Here is a 24,240-nt window from a genome sequence, read left to right as displayed (position 1 = left end):
GCAGGATCCCACACGTCCCTGGATTATGAAAAACACCTCTGTTCACCCCAAAAGCTTTGTTCTGAACCTCGCCTTGGAGTTAGCAAAACCCAGCTGAATCCAAAAAGTTTGCACGTGACAGTTTTGTGGCCAAAACATCTTCCTTTAAAATGTAAATAGTGTGGAGATTCTTAGTTCATTCGAAGAAACAACAGAGATAATTTCTCCCAGGCTGAACCTGAGAATTGTAGAGGAAAGAATTAAAACAATTATTAGCTCTCTTTCTGTAACCATTGTTTATAGTTATGGTTATTCACAGTGTGCTATTCATAGTCACCAACAGTGTGAGTTATTTCTACTTTGAGACCAATCAAGTACCAACTCAGCAAGTCACATTATAAAAGACCCTCTACTTTCATTAAAGTTAACCCTCTAATCCACCTGAAGACTAGAGTCTTTCTTTCCGTCCCTGACTCAACAGCATCAAATGGTGCTTTCCTTGGGGAAAAAAAAAATTAATCAGGTCTCAGCAGAACTGCTTTAATTGGTTTTACTACTGTGATTTTGAGACTTACAGTCCACACGAAGCTCAGCCTTGGTTGAAGCCACCCCCATGTTGTTCTCAGCGAGGCAGCGGTAGACGCCCATGTCCGTGGGCACCACGGCGGTGATGATCAGCTGGTGACACCCTTCCTGGTCCTCGTTGATCATGTAGTGATCGTTCTCCTCAATAGCTTTGCCGTCCTTGAACCAGCGAACCGTGGGCAGGGGTTTGCCAATGACGATGCAGTCGAAGCTCACTGGGTACCCATCCTGGACCTCTTGGTTTTGGAGCTCGGTCATGAACATGGGGGCTAAAGGTGGGGTGGTTGGAGAGAAGAAAGAAAAGTTTGGTTTTATCTAAAGATGTATTTTGGGCTGCTGCTTCCAAGACTTCTGGTTTCCAGTTTTTTAATTACAGAGTAATATCTTTTCTCTAGAAAAGAGTCAAGAAACTCCCTAGCACTATGAAGGTATTCCATCAGCACAGCTGGTACCAATACTACAGCTGCCAACTATATATTGTCCCTGCTCCTATCCTTGCCAAAATGTCTTGTCTCCCTCAGAACCATTCTAAACCCTACATAATTAATTTAAGTACCATAATCATAGTATTTATGGTCATGTTGTAGTAGGTGACATTTCTACCATGAAAAGGGGCTTCATAGATAAGTCAATACATTGTAACCCCCTCACCAGTGTGCCTCTTCTCCCTCAAAATGAAAAAGAATTTTAAAAGTCATTATTTTTTCTAAAAGTGCAAAGCTTTCATAAAAATATCTGCAACTAATTTAGAAAAAAAACAACAAACTTGCTTGAGAGTGAAAAAATTATATTGTGACCTGTTCCCACAGTCTTTTTCAAGGAATGAGCAAGATTTCCTTCCCTACCTGTGTCAGAAGTCAGCAAAGGTGGTGGAGGTCTCGCTACTGGAGGTGGAAACTTCCCAAAGGTGGGAGGTGATGCCTTCCCAATGCGCAATTCGATTTTTTTCGGGCCTTGTTCCAAGATGTCGATCTCCACTGGAATTCCCAGAGCGCCAAACATCTCTCTGAACCGCGTGGCGGCTGTTTTGGCCTCAGACATGATTTCAAACTTGATGTAGATGTACTGGTCATCCTCACGGTACGTCTGGTGGTCAACCACGTCTATGTCCCCTTCATCTGCGCTGACAAAGAGCTCTTCCTCCACATCCGAGATCTCCGTGGAGATCTTGGCCCTGAAGAGTCTGTGGAGTCTCCTTCCTGCTTTTCGGAAAGCGTCGTCCAGCTCGCTGCCGGACGAGCTCTCCGTCTCGCTGTCGGTGCTCTGCTTACTCCTCTTCTCCTTAGCAAGAACTTGAGCTTCCTGAGTGCCAACCACCACCTTAGCGCTGTGTGAGACCTTGCCAAACTTATTGGATGCCTCACAGGTGTATTTACCTGCATCCTTCCTGTCCAGGCCAGCGATAATCAAGGAGCAGGTGCCATCGCTGTAGTTGTCTATGTGGTAGTAGCGGCCATCCGAGAGCTCCTTCCCATCTTTCAGCCAGCGCACATTCATGTCAGTTTTGCTGTGGGCCACACACTCCAAGTGCAGGGTGCTTCCAGGCTCTCCAGAGAAGTCTTTGAAGGTCTCAGTAAACACTGGGCACTCTTGTTGCTTGATCTCTTTTCTGACTTTGTAGCCTTTGAAAGCGGCTTGGATCTTCACAGCCGCCTTGTTCATGGAGGGATCATCTAAATCTGGCAGCTCTGGTTCAGCTGGCTGAGCTGCTGTGGTGGTCACAGTGGTCTCCACTGTGGATGTCTCCCACTGTTTCCATAGTTTTCCTGTGGAGGTGGACTGAACCTTGCTGGTAATGCTGGTGCTCTTTTTCCCAGCTTTCTTGAGGTAGTTTACTAGGGAAGGAGTCCCAGCTCTGGACTCATCATCAGAGCTTGTGAAAGAGAAATCTGCCTCTCCTGTCCTGGCCAGCTCGTCACACGTGGAGTACTCCTCCGAGTAGTAGTGAGACATCTCTGCTTCCTCCTTCCTCAGCTTCTGAAGCTTCTCATCCTCCTCAGGCACCTCGCTGATGGAATCCAAGGTGGGCTCCCGGCTCATACGGCGCTTCTTGGCCAGGGCTTCCCACAGGAGGTGAAGATCTCCCTCCTGGGCAGCTTCAGGGGGCAGGCTGGGCTGGATGTGTCCATCCACCTGCTCTTCAGCCCGGCTGGCAGGGGGAGCTTCTCTGGCAATCTCCTTCAGCATCGACACTGTGGGAACTGCAGGGAATTAAACAGATGAGAAGTTAAATATCTGTGAGTTTTGAGAAAGCACATGGAAATGTTCTACGGGAGAGTCTCAGAGGCATTCAACTAAGCATCATACTGAGGACAACATGGGAATTTACAGAATCACAGGATGAGGAAGGTTGGAAGGAACCTTTGGATATCATCTAGTCCAACCTCCCTGCTCACACACAGTCCCCTAGATCACACTATTCAGTGTCCAGATGGATTTTGAATATCTCCAGAGAAGGAGACTTCACACCCTCTCTGGGAAGTTGATATAATTGAATCTGGTCCAGGTGAACTTGTCCTAGCTGACCATGCTTTGAGGAGGAGGATGGACCACACCATCTTCAGGAAGTCTGTCCAACCTCAACAATCCTGTGATTCTATTCATGCACTTAAAACATTACCAAACAACTTTTTAAAAAAATTATTTATTCCTTGCACATTTGGACCCAATAAATCTATTTGTGCCCTTTTAAATGTTGCAGTTGATGAAGTTGTTGTTAAGACTGCCAGTGGAGCCTGAAAAGCCACCCAGGCTCATCCAATCTCCCAGATATACAGGGCTTCCCTGTCTGTCCTGAATAGATCTCCAGTGGCTGTGCTGGGAGCTGAGACACCCATCTCACACGGACACACCTGCTTGGTTGGATGTGCCTAAGTCTGGAGGTGTCTGGGACACATTCAAGTGCCTCTACATGTTACCCAGTCTCTTTTGAGATGCTCCACGTTGTCTGGGACATCCACAGAACACCCTAAAGCATCTCAAAAGGCAACAAAAACTCACATAGAGACAATAATGCCACACCTTAAATATCTGTCTCCTGAAACTCTAATCTGAGCAACTCAAAACTATTTGGGATGCAGGAACATACTGGGCAATGCCAAACAGGAAAATAACAATTCCTTCTGGATTGTTATCATAGCTTGTAAAATAAAATTCTTTCCAGTCCAAGGTGTGGAGATGGCCCTGGATGTCCACACCAGACCTGATTTAACACCCCAGCAATGCACACTCCGTACCTTCAAGACACAGGCTGGCAACAGATTTGACTTCTGGAGAAGCCATGCAGGTGTAGCTGTCCTGATCCTCAGGTTTAAATCCACGGATAATGAGTATCTGCTTTGTTCCATCAGAGAGGATCTCGTATCTCCCTCCAGCTTTTATTTGCTCTTTTCCCTTGAACCAAGTCACTTTCTCCTCAGTTTTACTTGATAACGTGCACTCCAGGCGAGCCACCCCCCCTTCCGAGACAGATCCTCCCACCAAAGGTTGGGTGATGGTAACTGGAGGCTCTGCAATTACAGAAATAAAGTGAATTAACACAAAGAACAATCATCTGGCTTTAAGGCACTCCACTCCATAAAATATCCAAGCAACCCATCCATCATTTACAGATTTTTCAGCTGTTGTAGACTACTAAAGGGAAAAAAAAAATTAAAAGACTGGCAGCATCCAAAGTGTGCTCTTCCAAAGATAATATCAAAACAACTTTCCAAGCTCTCCCAGTGCTTAAACCAGCTCCATCTAAACACATACATGCAGAAATGGTTGCATTTTCCACATTCCTCTGTTTATTTGCTGGTCTTCATTTACCCATCATCAGTATAAAAGAAGTTCTACAGTTTTCTAGATCTTAAATGTTTTGAAGTGAAGAAGTTGTGATGTGAGACAAAAAAGAAACAATAAATGGAATGAAAAGAGATTATTCAAAAGAGGCATTCATCTCTGCCTTGAAATAAAAAAAATGTAGATATATACGCTATCTTAGGAAGAGTAAAAATTATCAAAAAGCATAAATAATTTAAACCAAAAAATTCTCTGCATTTTCTTTACTTTGGAAGGAGGTCTACCAATGGAATGCTGATTGTAGAACCATGATACCTCAAAGAAAACCACATTAAACTCAGAGATGTTGACTAGGATGTAAAACACAGTTCTGGGTTCCTAAAAGCAGCGCATCCCTCAAGGTTACTTTCCCCTCTGCACGTTTCACCAGGGTGAGGGGATTGCTGCCCAAAATGCCTGGGGTTTGTTGTTGACAAAGTCAGCATGTGCAGAGTCATCAGGGTCCATCACTGGCAGCCGTTATTGTTACCAAAAAAAGTCATTGTGTACCTGAACCTTAAGCAAAAGAGTATTTTTTTATCATTATACTCATTTTGAGGAATTTAGATGAGTGATACCAGAGAAAGAGTTGCAAGGAAAGAAAGACTGAGAGAGAGAGACTCCCCATCCCACTGAAGCTTCCAAAGTTTCACCATCAGACAGCGAAGGAACTGTGTCCCCCAGCATTTCTTTGGGGGAATTCTTGAAAAAGACACATAAAAAGCATTAAAAAGATAGGTGAAGAAGACAACATCGCTCACTCATGGTCACAGTCTTGGTTACTCCAAACACATTCCAGCATGCCCTTTTTCACTCATTCCATCCTAACTCCACCAGAAAAGACACTCGTGGTGACTGGCCAACGCATGGGTGCAGTGCAAGAAACCCATGGTGATGGGCCAGCACGTGGATGGTGCAGTGCAGGCTGCAAGACAGCTGGATGCAGTTTGGAGGAAATCAAAGAACAGTGCTAAAAACGCAGCAGCTTTTGTTCACAGCAGCCCAGAACGACTTCATTATCCCAAGCACTTCCTCCTCTATTGTGTTGGCAGCCAAGCACTGAAAGATATTGCACTGGGAGATGCCTGGGATGGGTGAAGCAGGCATGCCATGCAAAATGTAGGGTCTGCAGGAGCTTGCAGTCCTCCCTGGAGCTGTGTCCATCCTCACCTAACCGCACCATCTGGGGGAAGTGCACCGCCTCGCTGGCCCCCGCTTTATTTACGGCCGACACTCGGAATCTGTAGGGCTCCCCCGGGGCGAGGCCATCCACCGTGAGCTCCGTGTTTTGGATGAGGCCCTCTCTGCAGGACTGCCAGCCAACTCCTGGGATTTTCCTCTCCACCTTGTAGCCCAGGATGTCCTGGCTGCCGTCACCCAGCGGCTTGTGCCAGGACAGGGTGACAGAGTGGCTGCTCTGACTTAGAACTTCTGGCTCTTCGGGTGGCTCGGGGAGGGCTGGGGGCACAACAGAGGTCCTGTGATGTATGATGTGAGCAGTAACACTTCATCCTAAAACACCCCAGAGCCTTCTGCAATGTGAAGAAGACACTGCTGTCCTCCTTCCTCCCCGTGAGGAGAGAAGCGCAATGGACCGAGTATTCTCCTTGTTGTAAAGTTGAGTGTAAAGTCATCATAAAGTCATGACCGTGAGTACCTGTGCACCACTGATTTGTCCTTGTCTGCCCTGATCTATGCTGAGAAACATTCATTTTCCAACTGTCATCTCAAATAATTAACCTCTTGTATATATAATTAACCTCTTTTTCCCACCAAGCTTAGAATAAAGATAATCCTACACAGTCCATATTATCAAGGAGTTCAACTGAAAATTCCAAGCACATTTGAGCCTTGATTGTGTTTATTTTAGGTCTGGCCTTAATAGAAATCAAGTTATTATGGGACTAAAGAATAACTCAAATATTTTAATAACGAGTCATTCCACTTCTGTGTAATTGTAGTATGTGTCACAGCATCAGGCAAAAATAAATAAATATGTGATGGGAATGATCTGGAGTCCTGCTGTCCATGATCATAGAATGGTTTGGGTTGGGACCTTGAAGATCATCTAATCCCAATCCCTACACTCAGTGCACTGGAAAATGTTCCTTGCTTACATTACGCTTTGGCCTAAAAGACAGAAATAATTCTTTCAGTCTTGAGTTCAAGACATTTACTATGTAAATGACCTGCCATGACATACCAATCCAAAGAATTAAAGGCAAATATGGTCAACAGCCAGTTCTTTAACACCACAAGAACAACATAAAATCTTTTCTCTGTTGTCAGCCAAATTTCATACAGAAAAATCTGTCAACAGAAGGAGTATTGTATTTTTATTTTGAAGTTCATTAAATGTAAGTACCCAAAATTAGAAAAAGCTGATTTAAATCCATCAAACTTTTTTTTTTTTTATTGTGGTGGAAATGACTGGAATGTGTAAGAGAGATCCCTTAAGTCTCAGAAATCATTAAACAGAGATTGCCTGTAGCTATTTAAAGTATAGGTGGTCCATCAGTGACTCTTTAACATCTCAGCTACAGCTAAAATACATTTAATTATCTCATAACCATCACTGGGATGGTGCTGTGTGACCACTGCTGGGCCACTTGTCCCACTTGTCCCACTGTGGGAAGGAGCCAGATCCTGGGTGCTGAAATGGACACTGACATGGCATCATCCAACCTGCTCCATGAGGGAATTAGGGAATTATCATCTTCCCTACTTAACTCTCGTGTCTCTGGAGCAGGAGGTGTGTGCTTCATGGGTGTCCCCACTTGAGGGTTTTAATATGCTACTCATTAATGTGGAAAAATATTTGCCCTGCACATGAGCTGACTAGCAGATTTCAAAGATTCCTCTGCTGTTCTGGATGATTTTTCCACATGGATTCTAGCTCAGCTCCCTCCTGTGTCCACATTTGCCGAGAGTGAAGTTGGACTCTGAGAATACTGACTTCTGTTAGAGTTTATGTTACATTTTACAAAAGACTGCAGCTAAAGAAAGCTGGACAGCATCTCTACCATCACTAGCCTGAAACATTTTTCTTCTGATGAGGTGGATGTGGTCAAAGAGCAAGTTGCCAGTAGTATCTTCTCAGACTAAGAACACTATTTTGGTACATGTGAGGCAAAATGGAAAAAATCAGCACAAAGATTGGGAAATTCAGTGTTGTAGCTCAATACCAAAGTTTGAGACTTTGAGTGCCCCTGGGCTGGAACAACACACACTTACCAATCACAGAAAGCTTGGCTGATGAAATGGCCTCCCTGGAAGCAAAGGTCACCTCTCCAGAATGATGCAGTTGGGCTTTTTTCAGAATAAGTTTGTATTTGTTTCCATCTGCTTGTACCTCCCAGTCCTCACCCGGCTGGATCTCTGTGTCATTGCTGTACCAGGCCACTTCATTAACTGGCACAGCTTCACTCAGGACACAGCTAAATGTTGCTTTTTCCCCCAGAGACACTTCCACATCCCTGAGGGGCTGCAAGAACTGCAGGCGCCACCCTGTAGATTAAAATCAGCGATCAAGCCCTCAGTCACAGAAACAATCAGGAGATTTTGTGAATATTTGTGCTGAAGCTCTGAACAGCCAGGCCTTGGAGAGCAAGGAGGTCATTAAAAGGTTTATGTGTATTGCCAGAACAGAAGGTTTAGAATCACAGAATGGTTTGGTTTGGACTTTAAAGCCCGTCTTGCTGCATCCCCTGCCTTGGGCAGGGACACATTCCACCAGACCAGGTTGCTCCAAACCCCATCTAATCCATAAGTGGAGACTGATCTCTGCTTTTGTACTCTTATTTTCTTGTACAGAAAGGGTTTCTGGTCCCCACTGGCGTCTCCTGTAATAGCATAAAGTGAAAGGATACAGAGATAACGCTGTTGCTAATAAAACCCTCCTCTCTGAAGGCCTGAAGTGCCTATAAACACAACCAAACTCATCAGAATCATGACAGCTCTGAGACAATCATTTGCTGCTAATTCAGTGCCAACTGCTCCTGCTTATAAACCATCTCACATCCTACAGAGCAAGAAAACAAGGAAATTGTAAAGCATCACCCATTTAGGGGTGAGAGAATTGGATTTTTTTTCAGATTTTTGTTTTTCAGGGAAAACAAAAGGCTTTGGGATGACCTAATTTGTACAAAGGGTTCCTCAAGGACCATCATGTCAAGCTCCTGATATCCCAGCTTTCTCTGATTGTCATCTTTTTATGTCCCTTTGCAGCCCTATCATATATATATATATATATATATATATGATAGGGCTGCAAAGGGACATAAAAAGATGACAATCAGAGAAAGCTGGGATATCAGGAGCTTGACATGATGGTCCTTGAGGAACCCTTCCAGCTCAGGACATCCTGTGATTCTATGATGTCCTTATTCTTCAAATAGTTGCTCTTCTCACAAGCCAGCTGGGATAACCCAACAGGGTCTCTTGTCTGGAATGCTCCTCTTGAAACTGCTGCAGCAGGCTGAGGCTTTGGGATGCTCCTGGCAGACCTTGGGGAGCAAAGAGAGCTTTGCAAACACCATTTGGAAACTTGCTGCAAGGCTTGATCCCACTCACTAAGGTTCCCTCTGCCACGTGTGTTTGTGGAGAGGAGGCTCCGTGGAAGATCCTGGAGATGTTTTGCTGACTGAAGAAACAAGCAGGTGTCTGGGGAGCACGACCACGTCCCCTTCCATAAGATGCAGAAATGTGTTTCTCACAGCAAATATCACCTGTGGTACTGGAGAAGGTCCTGGTCCCACTGTCCCCTTGCTGTTGGCCAGGGCAAGGATTTTGGTGGCCCTGTTCACCTGTGCAGCTCTTTGGGACTGAGGAGCCAACGTGTGCCCTGGAACCTGCAATTCTTCACCCTTCTCCATCCTCCCCCCATCATCTGTGAGCATCACTGTAGGTCATGGAATGAATGAATTGCTGGGCAATGATGTTGTGGACTCCCAGCATGGAAAGCTGACATCTCACTTGTTACAGAATAAATCAAATTACCAACGTGCCTTAAACCAGGAGAACGAGGCACAAGGAACAAGTCAGCTTGCTCCTTGATGAAGAGCAAGCCATGGATGGCTTGCTAGACTGAAATATATTTCAAACAAAGGTTTATGCTTAAATTTGTGGACAAAATAAAGTGCATAAAATTGTCAACACAAGAATGGCTGGAATTTTAAAAGTGTTTCACTTTTCTATGAAATAGAGTGTTACTGAGCACAGTATAATTGGGGTTATCCCAATCCAGTTATAAAATATTGCTAGTGTGATTCAGGTTTGCAATTCAGGAATCTTGGCTTCATGGAAGCACAAAATATCCACATACACGTGTGTAGCTGCACGAGCTGTGGGGTTGGGCTGGATGATCTCCAGACATTTCTTCCAAAATCAGTGATGCTGTGATTCCATGAAATGGAAACATCTCAGGAGCCCATAAATTCACTGAGCAAAATACCTAACAATGCATTTATTTTTAATTTATGTTCTAGGCACACTGGATTTTTTTTTTTTTTTTTTTTTTTTTTTTTTTTTTTTTTTTTTTTTTTTTTTAACAAGTCAGCTTGCTCCTTGATGAAGAGCAAGCCATGGATGGCTTGCTAAACTGAAATATATTTCAAACAAAGGTTTATGCTTAAATTTGTGGACAAAATAAAGTGCATAAAATTGTCAACACGAGAATGGCTGGAATTTTAAAAGTGTTTCACTTTTCTATGAAATAGAGTGTTACTGAGCACGGTATAATTGGGGTTATCCCAATCCAGTTATAAAATATTGCTAGTGTGATTCAGGTTTGCAATTCAGGAATCTTGGCTTCATGGAAGCACAAAATATCCACATACACGTGTGTAGCTGCACGAGCTGTGGGGTTGGGCTGGATGATCTCCAGACATTTCTTCCAAAATCAGTGATGCTGTGATTCCATGAAATGGAAACATCTCAGGAGCCCATAAATTCACTGAGCAAAATACCTAACAATGCATATGGATGCAAACTGACACAGGACTTGTGGGGTCTGCCCACTGCGTTGTCACTGCATCATTCTATACCATGAAGAAGTGATTTCACATTTTATCTCTGCAGAGAACCAAATTTCCTGAATGTACAAGGGACACGTGATGCAGAGAAGGAGACATCAACCACTGACTACAATTCCATATTGTGGATCATTCCTGTTATGGCCCAGTTATAGCACAGCAGTAGATTTGCATAAAGATATTTTAACCCTTTATATCTCTAAATATATCCATTTTCCAAGCAGGGAATAAGCCTTAACTTTGCCTGAAAAACAACATATCTTCCCCACAGTTATAAAAGGAGTGGGTGGGAAGGAGCTTGCTTTATCAAGTCTGGAGCTCAGTGTTATTTGCAGCTTTTGGCTACCCTTACCAAATGGGGAAAATATTTATTTAACAGACCAGAAAGCTTTGCCAGTGCAGGGATGAGCTTTTAAAAACAAGGCACATTTTGTCTCTGTGTTACTGGAATGTCACACACCCATTGGTTTCCAGGAACAGCCCAAAATCCTGTCCTGGGAACATGCTGAGCTCAGCACCAGTAGCCCAGCTGTGAAGCAGCACAGTGGTAAATTTGGGAATTACCACCCCCGCAAGATTTTGTGGTATTATGGAAAAAAAAAAGCTGAAGTGGAGATATAAAGTCAGGTGCTGATGTTTATGTTCATCTCTTCTTTGATGTCAGGCGAAAGCAGCAGCCCTGACCCTGCAACCCTCCCTCACTATAAAATCCAAAAGAACCTGAGGGTGAGTGAGGAAAAAAAGTAAAAATCAGTGTGGTTGTACCCAGAAGAATTCTGGGGTGAGAGTGGGTGCCTTGCAGAGTGGGAGGGTTGCAGGGCACAGGAGGACCATGAAGGGATTTGGTAAGGGTAGCCTGGCAGGCAGAAGCACCAGCACATGGAGCAAGTCCAGAGGTGGCCACGTGTTTCTTGCTGACAGGGAAATACCTTTGACTAATAATTTAGCTGAGGATATAAGGGACCCAGCTCTGAAGGTGACAGTGCCCGAGTCGTGGCACGCCACGTCATTTAGGGTTAAAGTGTGGATCCTGCCGTCCTGCTCAGAGATTTCAGTCACCAGGTTGTTGTGGAGGGGGGTCCCATCGAGCCACCACTGCACGTTCTTCACGCCCGGGTGCGAGAGCTCGCAGGTGAACGTGGCCGACTCGCCCACAAAGACGTCTGTGCTCCTTAAACCAGACACTATCACGGCTGCTTCTTCTGCCGACAGAGCAAGAGAAGGTGCCAAAGGAAAACAAAAACAAACGCGCACGACTCGCTCCCTGCAGGGCTAACCCAAGCCCAAGCGCAGCTCCAGCAGAGTTAAACTTGTAGGGCTTTTCCAAGGGAAAAAAAGAACTAGAATTGTCTTGAAGAGGGCAAGAAACCACCTTCCACCCCTCCAGATGCTTGTAGGAGCAGCGTGTGTTTGCAAGCATAATTTCACTGGGAGGAAACTCCACTCCTTGCCCCGGTCATGCCTGGCTCTCCTGTGTGTTGCAAACATCTGTAGAAATTGTATGAGGCAGGGAGGTACTTAAAGATTTAAATGTTCACTTGGGTGCTTTAAAGGAGTAATAAGATTATCAACAATGATAGAAGCTGCAATCAGTTGTAACAAGAATTTCAGTATTTTTACGACCACTGCTCCAAGTTTTTCAGCAGTACCACCATCTGCTCTGAGACACAGTATGGTCAGTACTTTAAACTAGATTAACTTAAAAAGATGGGTCAAACCTCAGCCTGGAGGTGAGTGTTTATACCTTCGCTGGAATCAGGAAAGAAATGAATGGACTTTCTGCTGTTTGGCCAGTTACTGCCAAAGATTTTGGAGTAAGAAACCCAGGCAGAAAACCAGAGCATTTGCAGCACGTTCCACCACCTTACCTTGCACATACACAGACCCTGTGGTGATCTCGTATCCAGTGCTGCAGGTATAATCCCCACAGTCATCAGGTTCTACACCACGGATGATCAGCTCAGCCACGCTGCCCTTCAGCTTCACCTCGTACTTGTCACTGGGCTGAATGACCACCCCTCCTTTCCTCCACTCAACGGGAGCATCCGGCTTGGAGATCTCACAGTGCAAAACTGCCGTTCCCCCTTCTTCAGCCTCTACGTTTTTCAGCTCTTTGTTAAACAGCACTGGCAGTACTGCGGTGGAGAAGCAACTGCATCAGTGACAGCGCTCAGAGGTGAGAAACCTGCTTGTGACTTCTGCAGCTGGGCTGCTCCCCTCTTTCTGGACCACAGTTTTGCTTGCTGGCCACTCATGGAATGAGTTGATGATGCTGCAAAGGTGTCCAGTGCTGCTCTGGGCATCTAAAGGTCTTCACGTGGCCATACTCACCATTCCCAGTGGAAGCACACAGAGCACAACACCACCACTCACAACACCGAGTCAGAACATTTTAGGTTGGAAAAGACCTTTAAGATCAAGTCCACCCATTAACCCAGCACAGCCAAATCCACCACTAAACCACATCCCCAAGTGTCACATCTGCATATCTTTTAACTATCTCCAGGGATGGTGACTCCACTGCTTTTCTGGGCAGTCTGTGACAACGCTTGGCCACCCTTTCAGCAAAGAATTATTTCTTAATACCAAATCTAAACCCATCCTGGTGCAACTTGAGGCCATTTCCTCTCATGCTATTGCTTGTCACTTGTGAAAATAGACCAACTTTTACCTCACCACAACCTCCTGCTGGTAGTTGCAGAGAGTGAGAACATCTCCCCCAAGCCTCCTTTTCTCCAGGTTAAAAACCCCAGTTCCCTCAGCTGGCACATGAGATTTTGAGTGTTTAACCTCTGAAATCACATGCTCTGAGCAGGAGTTTGTTACAGTGACTAAATCCGCAAACTGCAAGTGTGATCTAATCTAAAAGACATGGAATTCTTAGCACAAAATGAATAAAACTGTAAAATCCCAAACCCACAGAGTTCTTAGTACAAAATGAATAAAACTGTAAAATCCAAAATAATAGAATTCTTAATACAAAATGTATAAAACTATAAAATCCAAAAACACAGCCACTAAGAAATGCAAAGAGTCACAATTCACGGACTGCTCAGGCACTAAGACATACAATGGATCAATTTAAAATGGACTTGTCCTAGGCGTGGTGAAATACCTCAGTTTGATTTCACAGAGTGTCAGTGATAACTCAGCAATAAAATTTCCATGTGGATGTGGCACTTGGGGACATGGTTTACTGGTGGACTTGGCAGTGTTGTGTTGTGTTAATGGTTGGACTCCACGATCTCAGAGATCTTTTTCAAACTAAATCAGAGAATGGTTTGGGTTGGAAGTGGTCTTAAAGATCCAGTTGGTCCCATGAGCAGGGAACCTTCCACTAGACCAGGTCTCTCAGAGCCCCATCCAGCCCGGCCTGGATGATCCCAGGATCCCCCCTGTGAAGGATGGACAAACAATCCTCATCCTACCTTTGACCTGCAGCGAAGCCGTGGTCTGCTGATCCCCCGAGTCACAGGTGTACTCTCCAGCATCCTGAGCCTCAGCCTCGTAGATGAGGAGCTCGGCTCGTGTCCCCTCCTGGCGCATCTCGTACTTGTCCCCGGGCTGCAGCACCGCGTCCCCTTTGCGCCACTCCAGGCGCGCGTGCGGCCGTGTCAGCTCGCAGTGCAGCACGGCCGTGCGCCCTTCCTCCACCTCCTCGTTCCTCAGCCACTGCTGGAACAGCACGGGCAGGCCTGGCAGGGCAAAGAGGAAATGAAAAGTGGGTGAGGCAAAAATAGAAAACGGAGGGGTGTTTTATTGTTGAGGTGTGGATAGAGGTGTTTGTGAAGTTCATGGACAGTTCTGTTTGGGTTTCCCTAAGGAGAGCATCCAGGGATGCCAAAGTCAAACCTAGACAGAGGATGAGGAGGAAGAGGAGTTAATCAGCAAGAAAAATTTGATTTCTATGTGAGCTACATTTCTCTCCCCATATCTCAGACTTCTTTTCACAAAAAATTTGCAGGTCAGTAGTTATTACTGAAGGCCAGACAGCTTTCCATCCTTGAAATAAAATCTTAGAATGGGATAAAATCACTCAAAAATATAAAAATATTAAAAAATATATTTAAAAAATATAGAAATATAAAATATACATATGTGTATATATAATATGTATAAATATATAATATATATAATATGTATTAATATACATTAGAATATATAGAACACATCAGAAAATTAGACTATATTGCATAAAATAGAATATATAGAATATGTGGACTAGTATAATATAATAATATACAAAATAGAATTATATATGCAATATATGATATAGAATATTATTACTATAGAGAATAATAGATGTAGGTTATATTAGAATATATACAGAATATATAAATCCTGTGTTACAATCCAAGGCTTCAGATCTTGCAGCCAAAGGTCAATTACAGAATAATTAAAGTTTGAAAGGACATTGGGAGGACGCCGTGGATGGAGATTCCTCCACTCCTCTGGATCTCAGTTTCAAAGTCTGACCACTCCTTCATGTTATAAGTTGGACTTTTTCTAATCTGAATTTCGCTCACTGCAGCTTGCACTTGTTGCCTGTCATCTCTTTACTGAGTTCTGCAAGAAAGTTCTGTGTCTCTCTCCTCTGTAGATCCCCACTAAGAAGCTGCAAAGAGTGAGGTCTCCCTTCCACTTTCTCTTCCCCAGTTATCAAAATCATCTGCCCTCACCTCAACTTAGACTTAGATCCCAGAATGGTTTAAATTAGAAGGTACTATCATCTTTTTCCAAACCCTGCCACTGTCAGGGTCACCTTCCACCATCCCAGGTTGCTCCAAGCCCTGTCCAACCTGGCCTTGGACACTTCCAGGGATCCAGGGGCAGCCACAGCTTCTCTGGGCCGCCTGTGCCAGGGCCTCACCATCCTCATTGTAAAATATATCTTTCTTATACCTAATCTAAATCATCTCCCTTTTGGTTTAAAGCCATTACCCCTTGTCCTATCACAACAGGGCTTGTCTATGTAATTCACATGCTCCAGCCCTCTGACAAACTTGGTGGATTCTGCTGCACTTGCTCCACTGATCAGTGTCTCTCTTGAAATAGAGAGCTCTAAAAATCGATGTTCCCTCCTCTCACCACTGCTGGGCACAGAGGAACCCTACCTTTGACCTCCAGTCTGGCCGTGGTCTTGCCAGCAGCCGTGTGGCAGCTGTACTCCCCGGAGTCGGCGCGGTTCAGGTCGCGGATGAGCAGGGTGTGCACCTTGCCCTCCTGCTGGATGCTGCACTTGTGGCTGGACTGGATCACAGTCGTGCCCTTCTTCCACTCCACAGGGACATCAGGCTTGGACACCTCGCAGGACAGGTGGGCAGTGCCACCCTCCTGCAGCTCCAGGTTGTGCAGCGCCTTCACGAAGGTGACCGGGGCAGCTGTGGGGAGAGGGGACCAGCACTGCTGCAGCATCCTCACCCAGCATCACCCCAGGGCAGAGCTGGGGGTCTGTAGTTACATTTGGAGCCAGCTCGAAGAGGAACAAACAACACAAGGCATTGGCGTGGGCCATCCTTCAAAAATCATTCTGTATATCTTAAAAGAAAGGTTTTCCGGAGCTTTCAGACTTTTTTTTTTTCTTTTGTAAATATGATCTAAAAGCATCATAAGTAGGAGATTAGTCCAGAGTATATTTTTGACACTATTCAGCATTGATTCTGACATGTGATCAGCTGCGTAGTTGGATGGTCTTCAAAGGATGTTAACGTTAATTATATTAAATAACATCAAAGGATGTTAATGGTAATTATTATGATAAATAACATCAAAGGATGTTAATCTTCATTCCATGTACAATAAAAACAACTGGAGCAACTGGCTCAGATGTACCTCTCTAAATTGCTAAATTAGATTAGCAGAATCTCCCAGAATTTCCAAGGCTCCCTAATCCCAAATACACCTCTCCAGAAGTCCAAGTAGTGCCTGCCAGTACCTGCTCAACCCCTCTTCCTGGGAGGCTGCTCACCTTCCACCTTCAGCTGCGCTGCTGATGAGTGCTGCCCCACTCTGAAACTGATGGACCCACAGTCTTCCAGGGTCACCTTCCTCAAGATCAAGCTGTGGCGTGTCCCTTGCACTCTGATCTCGTTCATTTCGTTGGATTGCAGGGGAACATCCCCCAGGAACCACTGGGCATCCTGAGCTGTTTCCCGGGACAGCCTGCACTCGAACACCGCGTCTTCTCCTTCGTACGTGGCCACGTCCCTCAGCCTCTCCACGATGGTGGCTGCTGCTTCTTCATGGAAAGGGCAACAGAGTTTGAAATCTACTTTCAATGATGCTTCCTGGGTTAAACATGTCGTTAGGCTCTTTCTTGACAGCGCTATGCTGTTGTTATTTGAGGCCCTAAATAATAAATCTGGGGGTGTTCCGCTTGGAAGAGAGGGCTTATGAGGGCTTATAAAAAAAGAGGAAGGAGGAGTTTTTATAGGGGTAGGTAGTGACAGATAAAAGGGGAATGGTTTCAAACTGAAAGAGGGCAGGGTTAGCTTAGATAAAGAAATTGTTCCCTGTGAGGATGGTGAGGCCCTGGCACAGGTTGTCCAGAGAAACTGTGGCTGCCCCTGGATCCCTGGAAGTGTCCAAGGCCAGGCTGGACAGGGCTTGGAGCAACCTGGGATAGTGGAAGGCTGGAACTAAATTATCTTGAAGATCCCTTCCAACCCAAACCATTCTGTGATTCTGAACTCATGAAAATGTAGGTACTCAGGCACATAGCAACATATTACAATGCTACAGATGCATGATTCACATCTGCATGTGTATTACAAACTTGCAAGTTATACTGTGTTGCATGCACAATAAATATTTAATGTGTGTATGATCATAACCCGTGTGCTGTGAAAAAATTGTCAAAAGATTCCCATGGGTGAAAATTAATTATCATTAAACCACAGAAGCAGTGACCAAAGAGAGGTAACAGACACAGTTCTGAGCCCTGTGAAACCTGTCTCATCTCTGAGATCCCCATTTCAGGACGAGGTTTAGCTGCCAAATTACTCAGTGCTGTGCCCCTGCCGTGGTGCCAAGCTGTGCCCAGCCCTTCCCCAAGCAAAGCCTCACCTTTCAGCTGCACTGCTGCCGTGGTTTGCTGGTCCCCTGTGTCACAGGTGTACTCCCCAGCATCAGCTTGGCTCAGGTTGTGGATGGTCAGCTCGGCCACGGCCCCCTCCTGACGCATCCTGTATTTGTCACTGGCTCGCAGCACCGTCCCCGCCTTCTTCCACTGCACAGCGGTGTTGGGTTTGGAGACCTCACAGCTCAGAGTGACAGTGCCACCTTCCTCAGCTTGTTGGTTCTGGAGTGGTTGCGTGAAGGTGACTGGAGAAGCTAAATCAAGAAAAATCAGAGGGGGAAAAATCCGTGTGTCACTGCTGACCTCGTAGTTAAGCCTTGTGTTTGATGAGACTCTGGTGCCATCCTAAAATTTGGTTCAAACTCAGTTCCAAAGTTAGTTTGAAAGCAAAACAGGGAATGACAGAGGGTGCTGTGTGGGAAATGGATTTGTATAAGATTCTCAGGGCCTGACAGAGGGCTCACACAGCGTGTGCATCCATATGCAAACTGTGAGACAAGAAATGCCGACTTAGAAATGCCATGGGATAGGGCAGACATTGCTGAGAGAGAAATGGAACTAGAAAAAAGTTTCAAAAGGCAGCCTTACAAATAAGACTGGATAATTTGGAGAAATAGAACTAGGAAAGATGCATTGCAGTAGGACCCATGAGGGGTAATTTTAGATTATTGGCTTTAGGGCATTTTCAGCATGGTGTGGCTAAAGCTGATAAGCCAAGAAACATTTATAATGTATTGTAACTAGGAAATAGTTGGCTTCTGATTGTGATGGTGTGAATTATAACATCTGTATTGTCTCACCCTTCACATGAGACTGAAAATGAAAAAAAGGTTTTTAAATGCCTCTCAGTTGCCCCAGCTCTGGGTCAGGAAAAGGGAATTGTCTGACAGTGCTGGATTTCCAGGAGCTCTGCACTCCTGAAGAATCAATGGACACTGCAGAGGAGTTTTTATAGGGGTAGGTAGTGACAGATAAAAGGGGAATGGTTTCAAACTGAAAGAGGGCAGGGTTAGCTTAGATAAAGAAATTGTTCCCTGTGAGGATGGTGAGGCCCTGGCACAGGTTGTCCAGAGAAACTGTGGCTGCCCCTGGATCCCTGGAAGTGTCCAAGGCCAGGCTGGACAGGGCTTGGAGCAACCTGGGATAGTGGAAGGCTGGAACTAAATTATCTTGAAGATCCCTTCCAACCCAAACCATTCTGTGATTCTGAACTCATGAAAATGTAGGTACTCAGGCACATAGCAACATATTACAATGCTACAGATGCATGATTCACATCTGCATGTGTATTACAAACTTGCAAGTTATACTGTGTTGCGTGCACAATAAATATTTAATGTGTGTATGATCATAACCCGTGTGCTGTGAAAAAATTGTCAAAAGATTCCCGTGGGTGAAAATTAATTATCATTAAACCACAGAAGCAGTGACCAAAGAGAGGTAACAGACACAGTTCTGAGCCCTGTGAAACCTGTCTCATCTCTGAGATCCCCATTTCAGGACGAGGTTTAGCTGCCAAATTACTCAGTGCTGTGCCCCTGCCGTGGTGCCAAGCTGTGCCCAGCCCTTCCCCAAGCAAAGCCTCACCTTTCAGCTGCACTGCTGCCGTGGTTTGCTGGTCCCCTGTGTCACAGGTGTACTCCCCAGCATCAGCTTGGCTCAGGTTGTGGATGGTCAGCTCGGCCACGGCCCCCTCCTGACGCATCCTGTATTTGTCACTGGCTCGCAGCACCGTCCCCGCCTTCTTCCACTGCACAGCGGTGTTGGGTTTGGAGACCTCACAGCTCAGAGTGACAGTGCCACCTTCCTCAGCTTGTTGGTTCTGGAGTGGTTGCGTGAAGGTGACTGGAGAAGCTAAATCAAGAAAAATCAGAGGGGGAAAAATCCGTGTGTCACTGCTGACCTCGTAGTTAAGCCTTGTGTTTGATGAGACTCTGGTGCCATCCTAAAATTTGGTTCAAACTCAGTTCCAAAGTTAGTTTGAAAGCAAAACAGGGAATGACAGAGGGTGCTGTGTGGGAAATGGATTTGTATAAGATTCTCAGGGCCTGACAGAGGGCTCACACAGCGTGTGCATCCGTATGCAAACTGTGAGACAAGAAATGCCGACTTAGAAATGCCATGGGATAGGGCAGACATTGCTGAGAGAGAAATGGAACTAGAAAAAAGTTTCAAAAGGCAGCCTTACAAATAAGACTGGATAATTTGGAGAAATAGAACTAGGAAAGATGCATTGCAGTAGGACCCATGAGGGGTAATTTTAGATGATTGGCTTTAGTGGGTCAGGAAAAGGGAATTGTCTGACAGTGCTGGATTTCCAGGAGCTCTGCACTCCTGAAGAATCAATGGACACTGCATACAGTGCTCATACGCAGAGCACCTCAAGGACTGTGCTCCTTCTTGCACAGGAATTGTCATGGATACAGGGTTTTGAGCATCTCAGTGCATGTATCTCCAAATGGGTACCAAAACCAGACCTCAAAAGCCTACTCCTGGTATCCAAGTCCTTGTGTACTTGGGAGGGCATGGAGAAACATCTTTCTATAATACTCCTTATTTGAAAACTGGACCAGCAGAGAAAGGAACCCTGGCAGTGTCTGGGCAAATGGGTCTTGACTGGTGGGTCAAGGTGGAGTTTTGATGAGTGGATTTATGAAGTGCCACATGTAGAAGTTTAGCTCCTCAGGTCCAGTTCCCTGGAAGAACCATGGTGGCTCCACACTTATTAGTATTTATATATATTTTTTTTGTTTGTTTGTTTTGTTTTTTCTTTTTCAGCCAATGGGCTCAATTGATATTTACAGTGTGACTGCACAGGCTTCCTCAGCTTTGGGTTGGAATTTTTTTTCCTGGGTTTGGAGTCTTTTTTCAAGGAGTGCTGGAGTGGTTGAGACCACACACAGAGAAACAAATTGGCCATCAGAGGACCTGCTTACAGCACCAATATTCTGGTATCCTTGAGTTGTGGAGTCAGTGTGACTGCAGGCAGGTGCATGCCCTTCACAGGAGAGCCCTCAGGGATATTTCAAAAGGTGGGATCTAACAATACCCTGGCTCATCTTTGTTTCTCCTGATCGTGCGTCTCAGAAAAAAATCATCTTGATATTGTACTTGTATCAGATCAGATGTGATAAATAACAGATATATTGTTACATTACATCTATTTTCAAGATCTTTGGCACTGGAAGCATTTAGGTGCCTTGCTCATTAGCTGGAGTTGTGTCCAAGTTTGAACAAATTCACCTGGATCACCATTTTTCCAGGCAGGACTGCAGCTCAAAGGATTAAGCATCAAAAATAGTCCTATCTTAATTTTAGCTGCAGCCCTGTTTGTCTGAGTGCCCAGAGAGACGCCACAGGGTCTCAAAGTGTGGAAGTAATTCCCACACTTGGGTCCCTGCATTTTCTTTGCTTAGACACCACAGGACTTCCAAAAGCAAAAGCACTCAGCTGCAATCAAGAACAGTAAAAAAAATCCTCTTGGCAGAGCCTAACTAAGGGAGTGGAGCAAGTTTCTTATCTTAAAAAAAAAAACGCAGCACAAGCCACCTTTAACAGTCAAAGTGGCTGTTGTTTGTTCATTTCTGTTATCACAGGTGTATTTGCCAGAGCCTTCTGGTTTTAAGTGATAAATCTTTCAAGTATGGACTGATTTTATCAGTCCTCATGGCTGATTTCATACTTGGAGCTTGGGAGGTCACCTGAGGGCCCTTTTCCCATTTCACCTCAGCACTGGGCTAGGAGAGCTGGCAGCAGAGGACAGTTGTGTCCTCCTCCTGCACTTCCCTGCTCTGCAGTTTCTCCTTAAAGACTGGAGGTGGCACTGAAATTACAAACAAAGCAAAGATTTGTTTGCTTTGCTTTGTTTGCTTTGTTTTCCAGGCTCCTTTGTCTTGGTGTTAAAGCTGCAGCTGAATGGTTGAGTATTTAAAAAATCTTCTGACTTCAATGTTATTTACTGAGGGGTTAAAAGAAGCTTCTAAGAGGGAAGAAGGATTTTGGATGGATAATGGAAGGAAGGACAGAAGGAAGGAAGAGAGAGAACGAGAGAGAGAAATCTGAGCAACCTGATCTGGTTGAATATGTAGAGAGATTGGACCAGATGGCTCTTAAAGGTCCCTCCAAATCCAAATTATTCTAGAATTCTAAAAAGGGTGATGGAAGCAATGAAAATTCCAAGGCTATCCGCCCAAGAAGCAAAGCCAAGCTAGCAATTTCTCCAGGAATCAGTGAGATTCGGGAAGATAGTGAAATGTCCCCTGTTCATCCCTAGTGATTGCAGCCACAGATGCTGTGAAGCACAAGCACCCCCAAGACACAGGGAGTGAATTTTGGCCTGGAATTTGCTGCCAGCATAAGCAAAGCACCCCCTGTTCCCACTGGCCCTGTTGCACAGCACAGGGAGCCCTCACCTTTCACCGTGAGCTCTGCTGTCGACGTGTGGGGTCCCACCCGGAAGGTGACGGTGCCAATGTCCTGCTCTGTCACCTTCCTCAGGGTCAGGGTGTGGATCTTGCCCCCTTCCACCGAGATCTCGTTCATCTCGTTGTTCTGCAGAGCCACATCCTGCAGCTTCCATTCCACGTCCCTGGCGTTCTCGTGGGAAACCTGGCACCGGAAGGTGACATCGTCCCCTTCGGCCACCACCATGTCCTTGAGGCCGCTCACGATGGTCACGTCGGGCTCTGCAAGGAGGCAGAAATGGGAAATGAAAGGGAAAACATGGATCAAATCATGGAACCGTGACCTGGAGTCACCTGCTCCACCCACTGCTCAAAGCAGGCCCAGGTTGCTTAGCACCTTGTCACAGAATCCCAGAATAATGAGGTTGGAAGAGACCTCTAAGATCATGGAGTCCAACCCATGCCCTGACACCTCAACTAGGCCATAGCACCAAGTGCCATGCCCAGTCTTCTTTTAAACACATCCAGAGATGGTGATTCCACCACCTCCCTGGGAAAGAGCATTCCAGTGCTTTATTATTCTTTCAGTGAAAAATTTTTTCCTAATATCCAACCTATACCTTCCCTGTCCTTCAAGGGTGGAGGCAGCACAGCCTCTCAAACCCCATTTCAAACTCTTTCAGTGTACTTGGCAGCAGGACAAATAACTTTTGTCATTTGTAGTAGCTTTACCATTTGTCCTTGCTGAGAGACACGTTGCACATCAGTTTTTTAAATTATGCTTGATTGGGTGAACAAGGCATGAATGCTGGTGCCAAAATCAGGATTTTGAAATTTGTTCCATTTACACTTAGATATGTATATCCAGTTACACAGGATAACATTAAAGCCTGACCCTCTCTGTTGTATTTCTGTGAACAGATTTGCATTTACTCCACGCTGATGCTCCAAACTGGCTGAGGCCCTGGCTGGCTTTATCCTCCCAGCAGGACTCACTGGATTACTGCGAGCACAGGGCTTCTGCACTGCAGTTTGCCTGGGTCCTGCTTCTAGAACACTTGTGTAAGGATCATACAGACAACCCCCAGCAGGCAGAAGCTGTAAATACCCCAAACCCACTGGGGAATACCAAAGGAATCATAAAATCACTAAGGTAGGAAAAGACCTCTAAAATCACTGAGTCAAACCATTCAAAAATCAGCCCAGTCTCCCTCTGAGCAAGCACAGTGGATATTCCTACAACTGAGGTCACCATCTGCACGAGAAATGGTGCAGCTGGGTGTGATGTGCAGGGGATCTGTGACGTGGAGTAGCCCGTGGAGATGCTGGGGGTGTTTGTTCCACACCAGTGGTCCAACCTGAGCTCTGCAGTGATATTAAGGCCAGATGCAGCTGCCATGTGACTGGAAGCTGGGGCTGGACCATCTGTTCAGTCCCATGCACATGATGTCAAGCAAATATTCCGAGCCATGAGTCACAGATTACAGCTGACTTATCCTCTCCTGTCCACCAAGTCTTTGCTTTGCTGCATCCACTGACCATAAGATTTTTTTAAATTATATCCTTCCTGTGCTCCGTGTTGATCACAATCGTGGCATTCACATTCTCTGAAAAAATTCCTTCACCCAGGATTTTTCTCCTGGGAAGCTGAGAAACCTCAGAGAAAAAGAAAACAATTCTCATCTAATTTGCTTCTCCTGTGTTTTGCTCCTTTGGAATGTGTTTGGAGATTGTTTACCCACAGGTGATTGTTTCATTGGATTCTGCTGTGAGTTGTTTTGACTCTTTGGCCAATCAGGGCCAAGCTGTGTCAAGACTCTGGAAAGAGTCACAGGTTTTCATTATTATATTTTTAGCATTCAGTAAGTATCCTTGCTGTATTCTTTAATATAGTATAGTATTATAAAGTAATAAATTAGCCTTCTGAGCACATGGAATCAGACACATCATTTCTGCCTTTGTCAGGGCTTCCCTGCAAATGCAATACACAATAACTCATTTCATGTGTGTGTAAATAACTCAACCACGTTGTGAAATCTTAGAAATCTCCTTGTTCCAACAAACAGGTCTTGCCTTTCACGGTGAGTTTGGCAGAGCTCGTCTGGTCTCCAGCCTTGCAGGAATATTCCCCAGCATCCCCAGGCTGCAGGTGGTGAACACGGAGCTCCCTGAGGGTCCCATCCTGCCACATTTCATACTTGGAGCTGGAGTGCAGCAGGATTCCATCCTTCCTCCACTCCACTTCTGCTTTGCTGACGGAAACCTCGCAGCGCAGCCTGGCTGTTCCTCCCACTTCCACCTCCTCGTTCCTCAGCTGCTGCTTCAGCTGCGGTTTGATGGC

At 45.3% G+C, this 24,240-nt stretch overlaps 1 protein-coding gene across 1 annotated transcript in view; it reads right to left on the bottom strand.

The window, feature by feature from the left end:
- The window catches only part of OBSCN (obscurin, cytoskeletal calmodulin and titin-interacting RhoGEF), a 176,302-nt gene that overhangs the window by 64,853 nt on the left and 87,209 nt on the right, over positions 1-24,240 (bottom strand). Inside the window, exons 52-64 of the mRNA XM_041488781.1 lie at positions 23,973-24,239; positions 21,909-22,181; positions 19,084-19,350; positions 16,387-16,656; positions 15,533-15,799; positions 13,847-14,113; positions 12,287-12,553; positions 11,180-11,620; positions 7,621-7,893; positions 5,557-5,844; positions 3,801-4,073; positions 1,410-2,765; positions 555-833 (exon numbers count right to left, since the gene is read on the bottom strand). Coding sequence (XP_041344715.1) covers positions 555-833; positions 1,410-2,765; positions 3,801-4,073; positions 5,557-5,844; positions 7,621-7,893; positions 11,180-11,620; positions 12,287-12,553; positions 13,847-14,113; positions 15,533-15,799; positions 16,387-16,656; positions 19,084-19,350; positions 21,909-22,181; positions 23,973-24,239 — 4,788 coding nt within the window. The remainder of the gene's footprint in view (positions 1-554; positions 834-1,409; positions 2,766-3,800; positions 4,074-5,556; positions 5,845-7,620; positions 7,894-11,179; positions 11,621-12,286; positions 12,554-13,846; positions 14,114-15,532; positions 15,800-16,386; positions 16,657-19,083; positions 19,351-21,908; positions 22,182-23,972; position 24,240) is intronic.

This window comes from Pyrgilauda ruficollis, unplaced genomic scaffold (genome assembly GCF_017590135.1).
Source record: "Pyrgilauda ruficollis isolate IOZ18807 unplaced genomic scaffold, ASM1759013v1 scaffold12, whole genome shotgun sequence".
NCBI classification, from domain to species: domain Eukaryota; kingdom Metazoa; phylum Chordata; class Aves; order Passeriformes; family Passeridae; genus Pyrgilauda; species Pyrgilauda ruficollis.
This window is presented reverse-complemented; position numbering and strand designations above follow the sequence as displayed.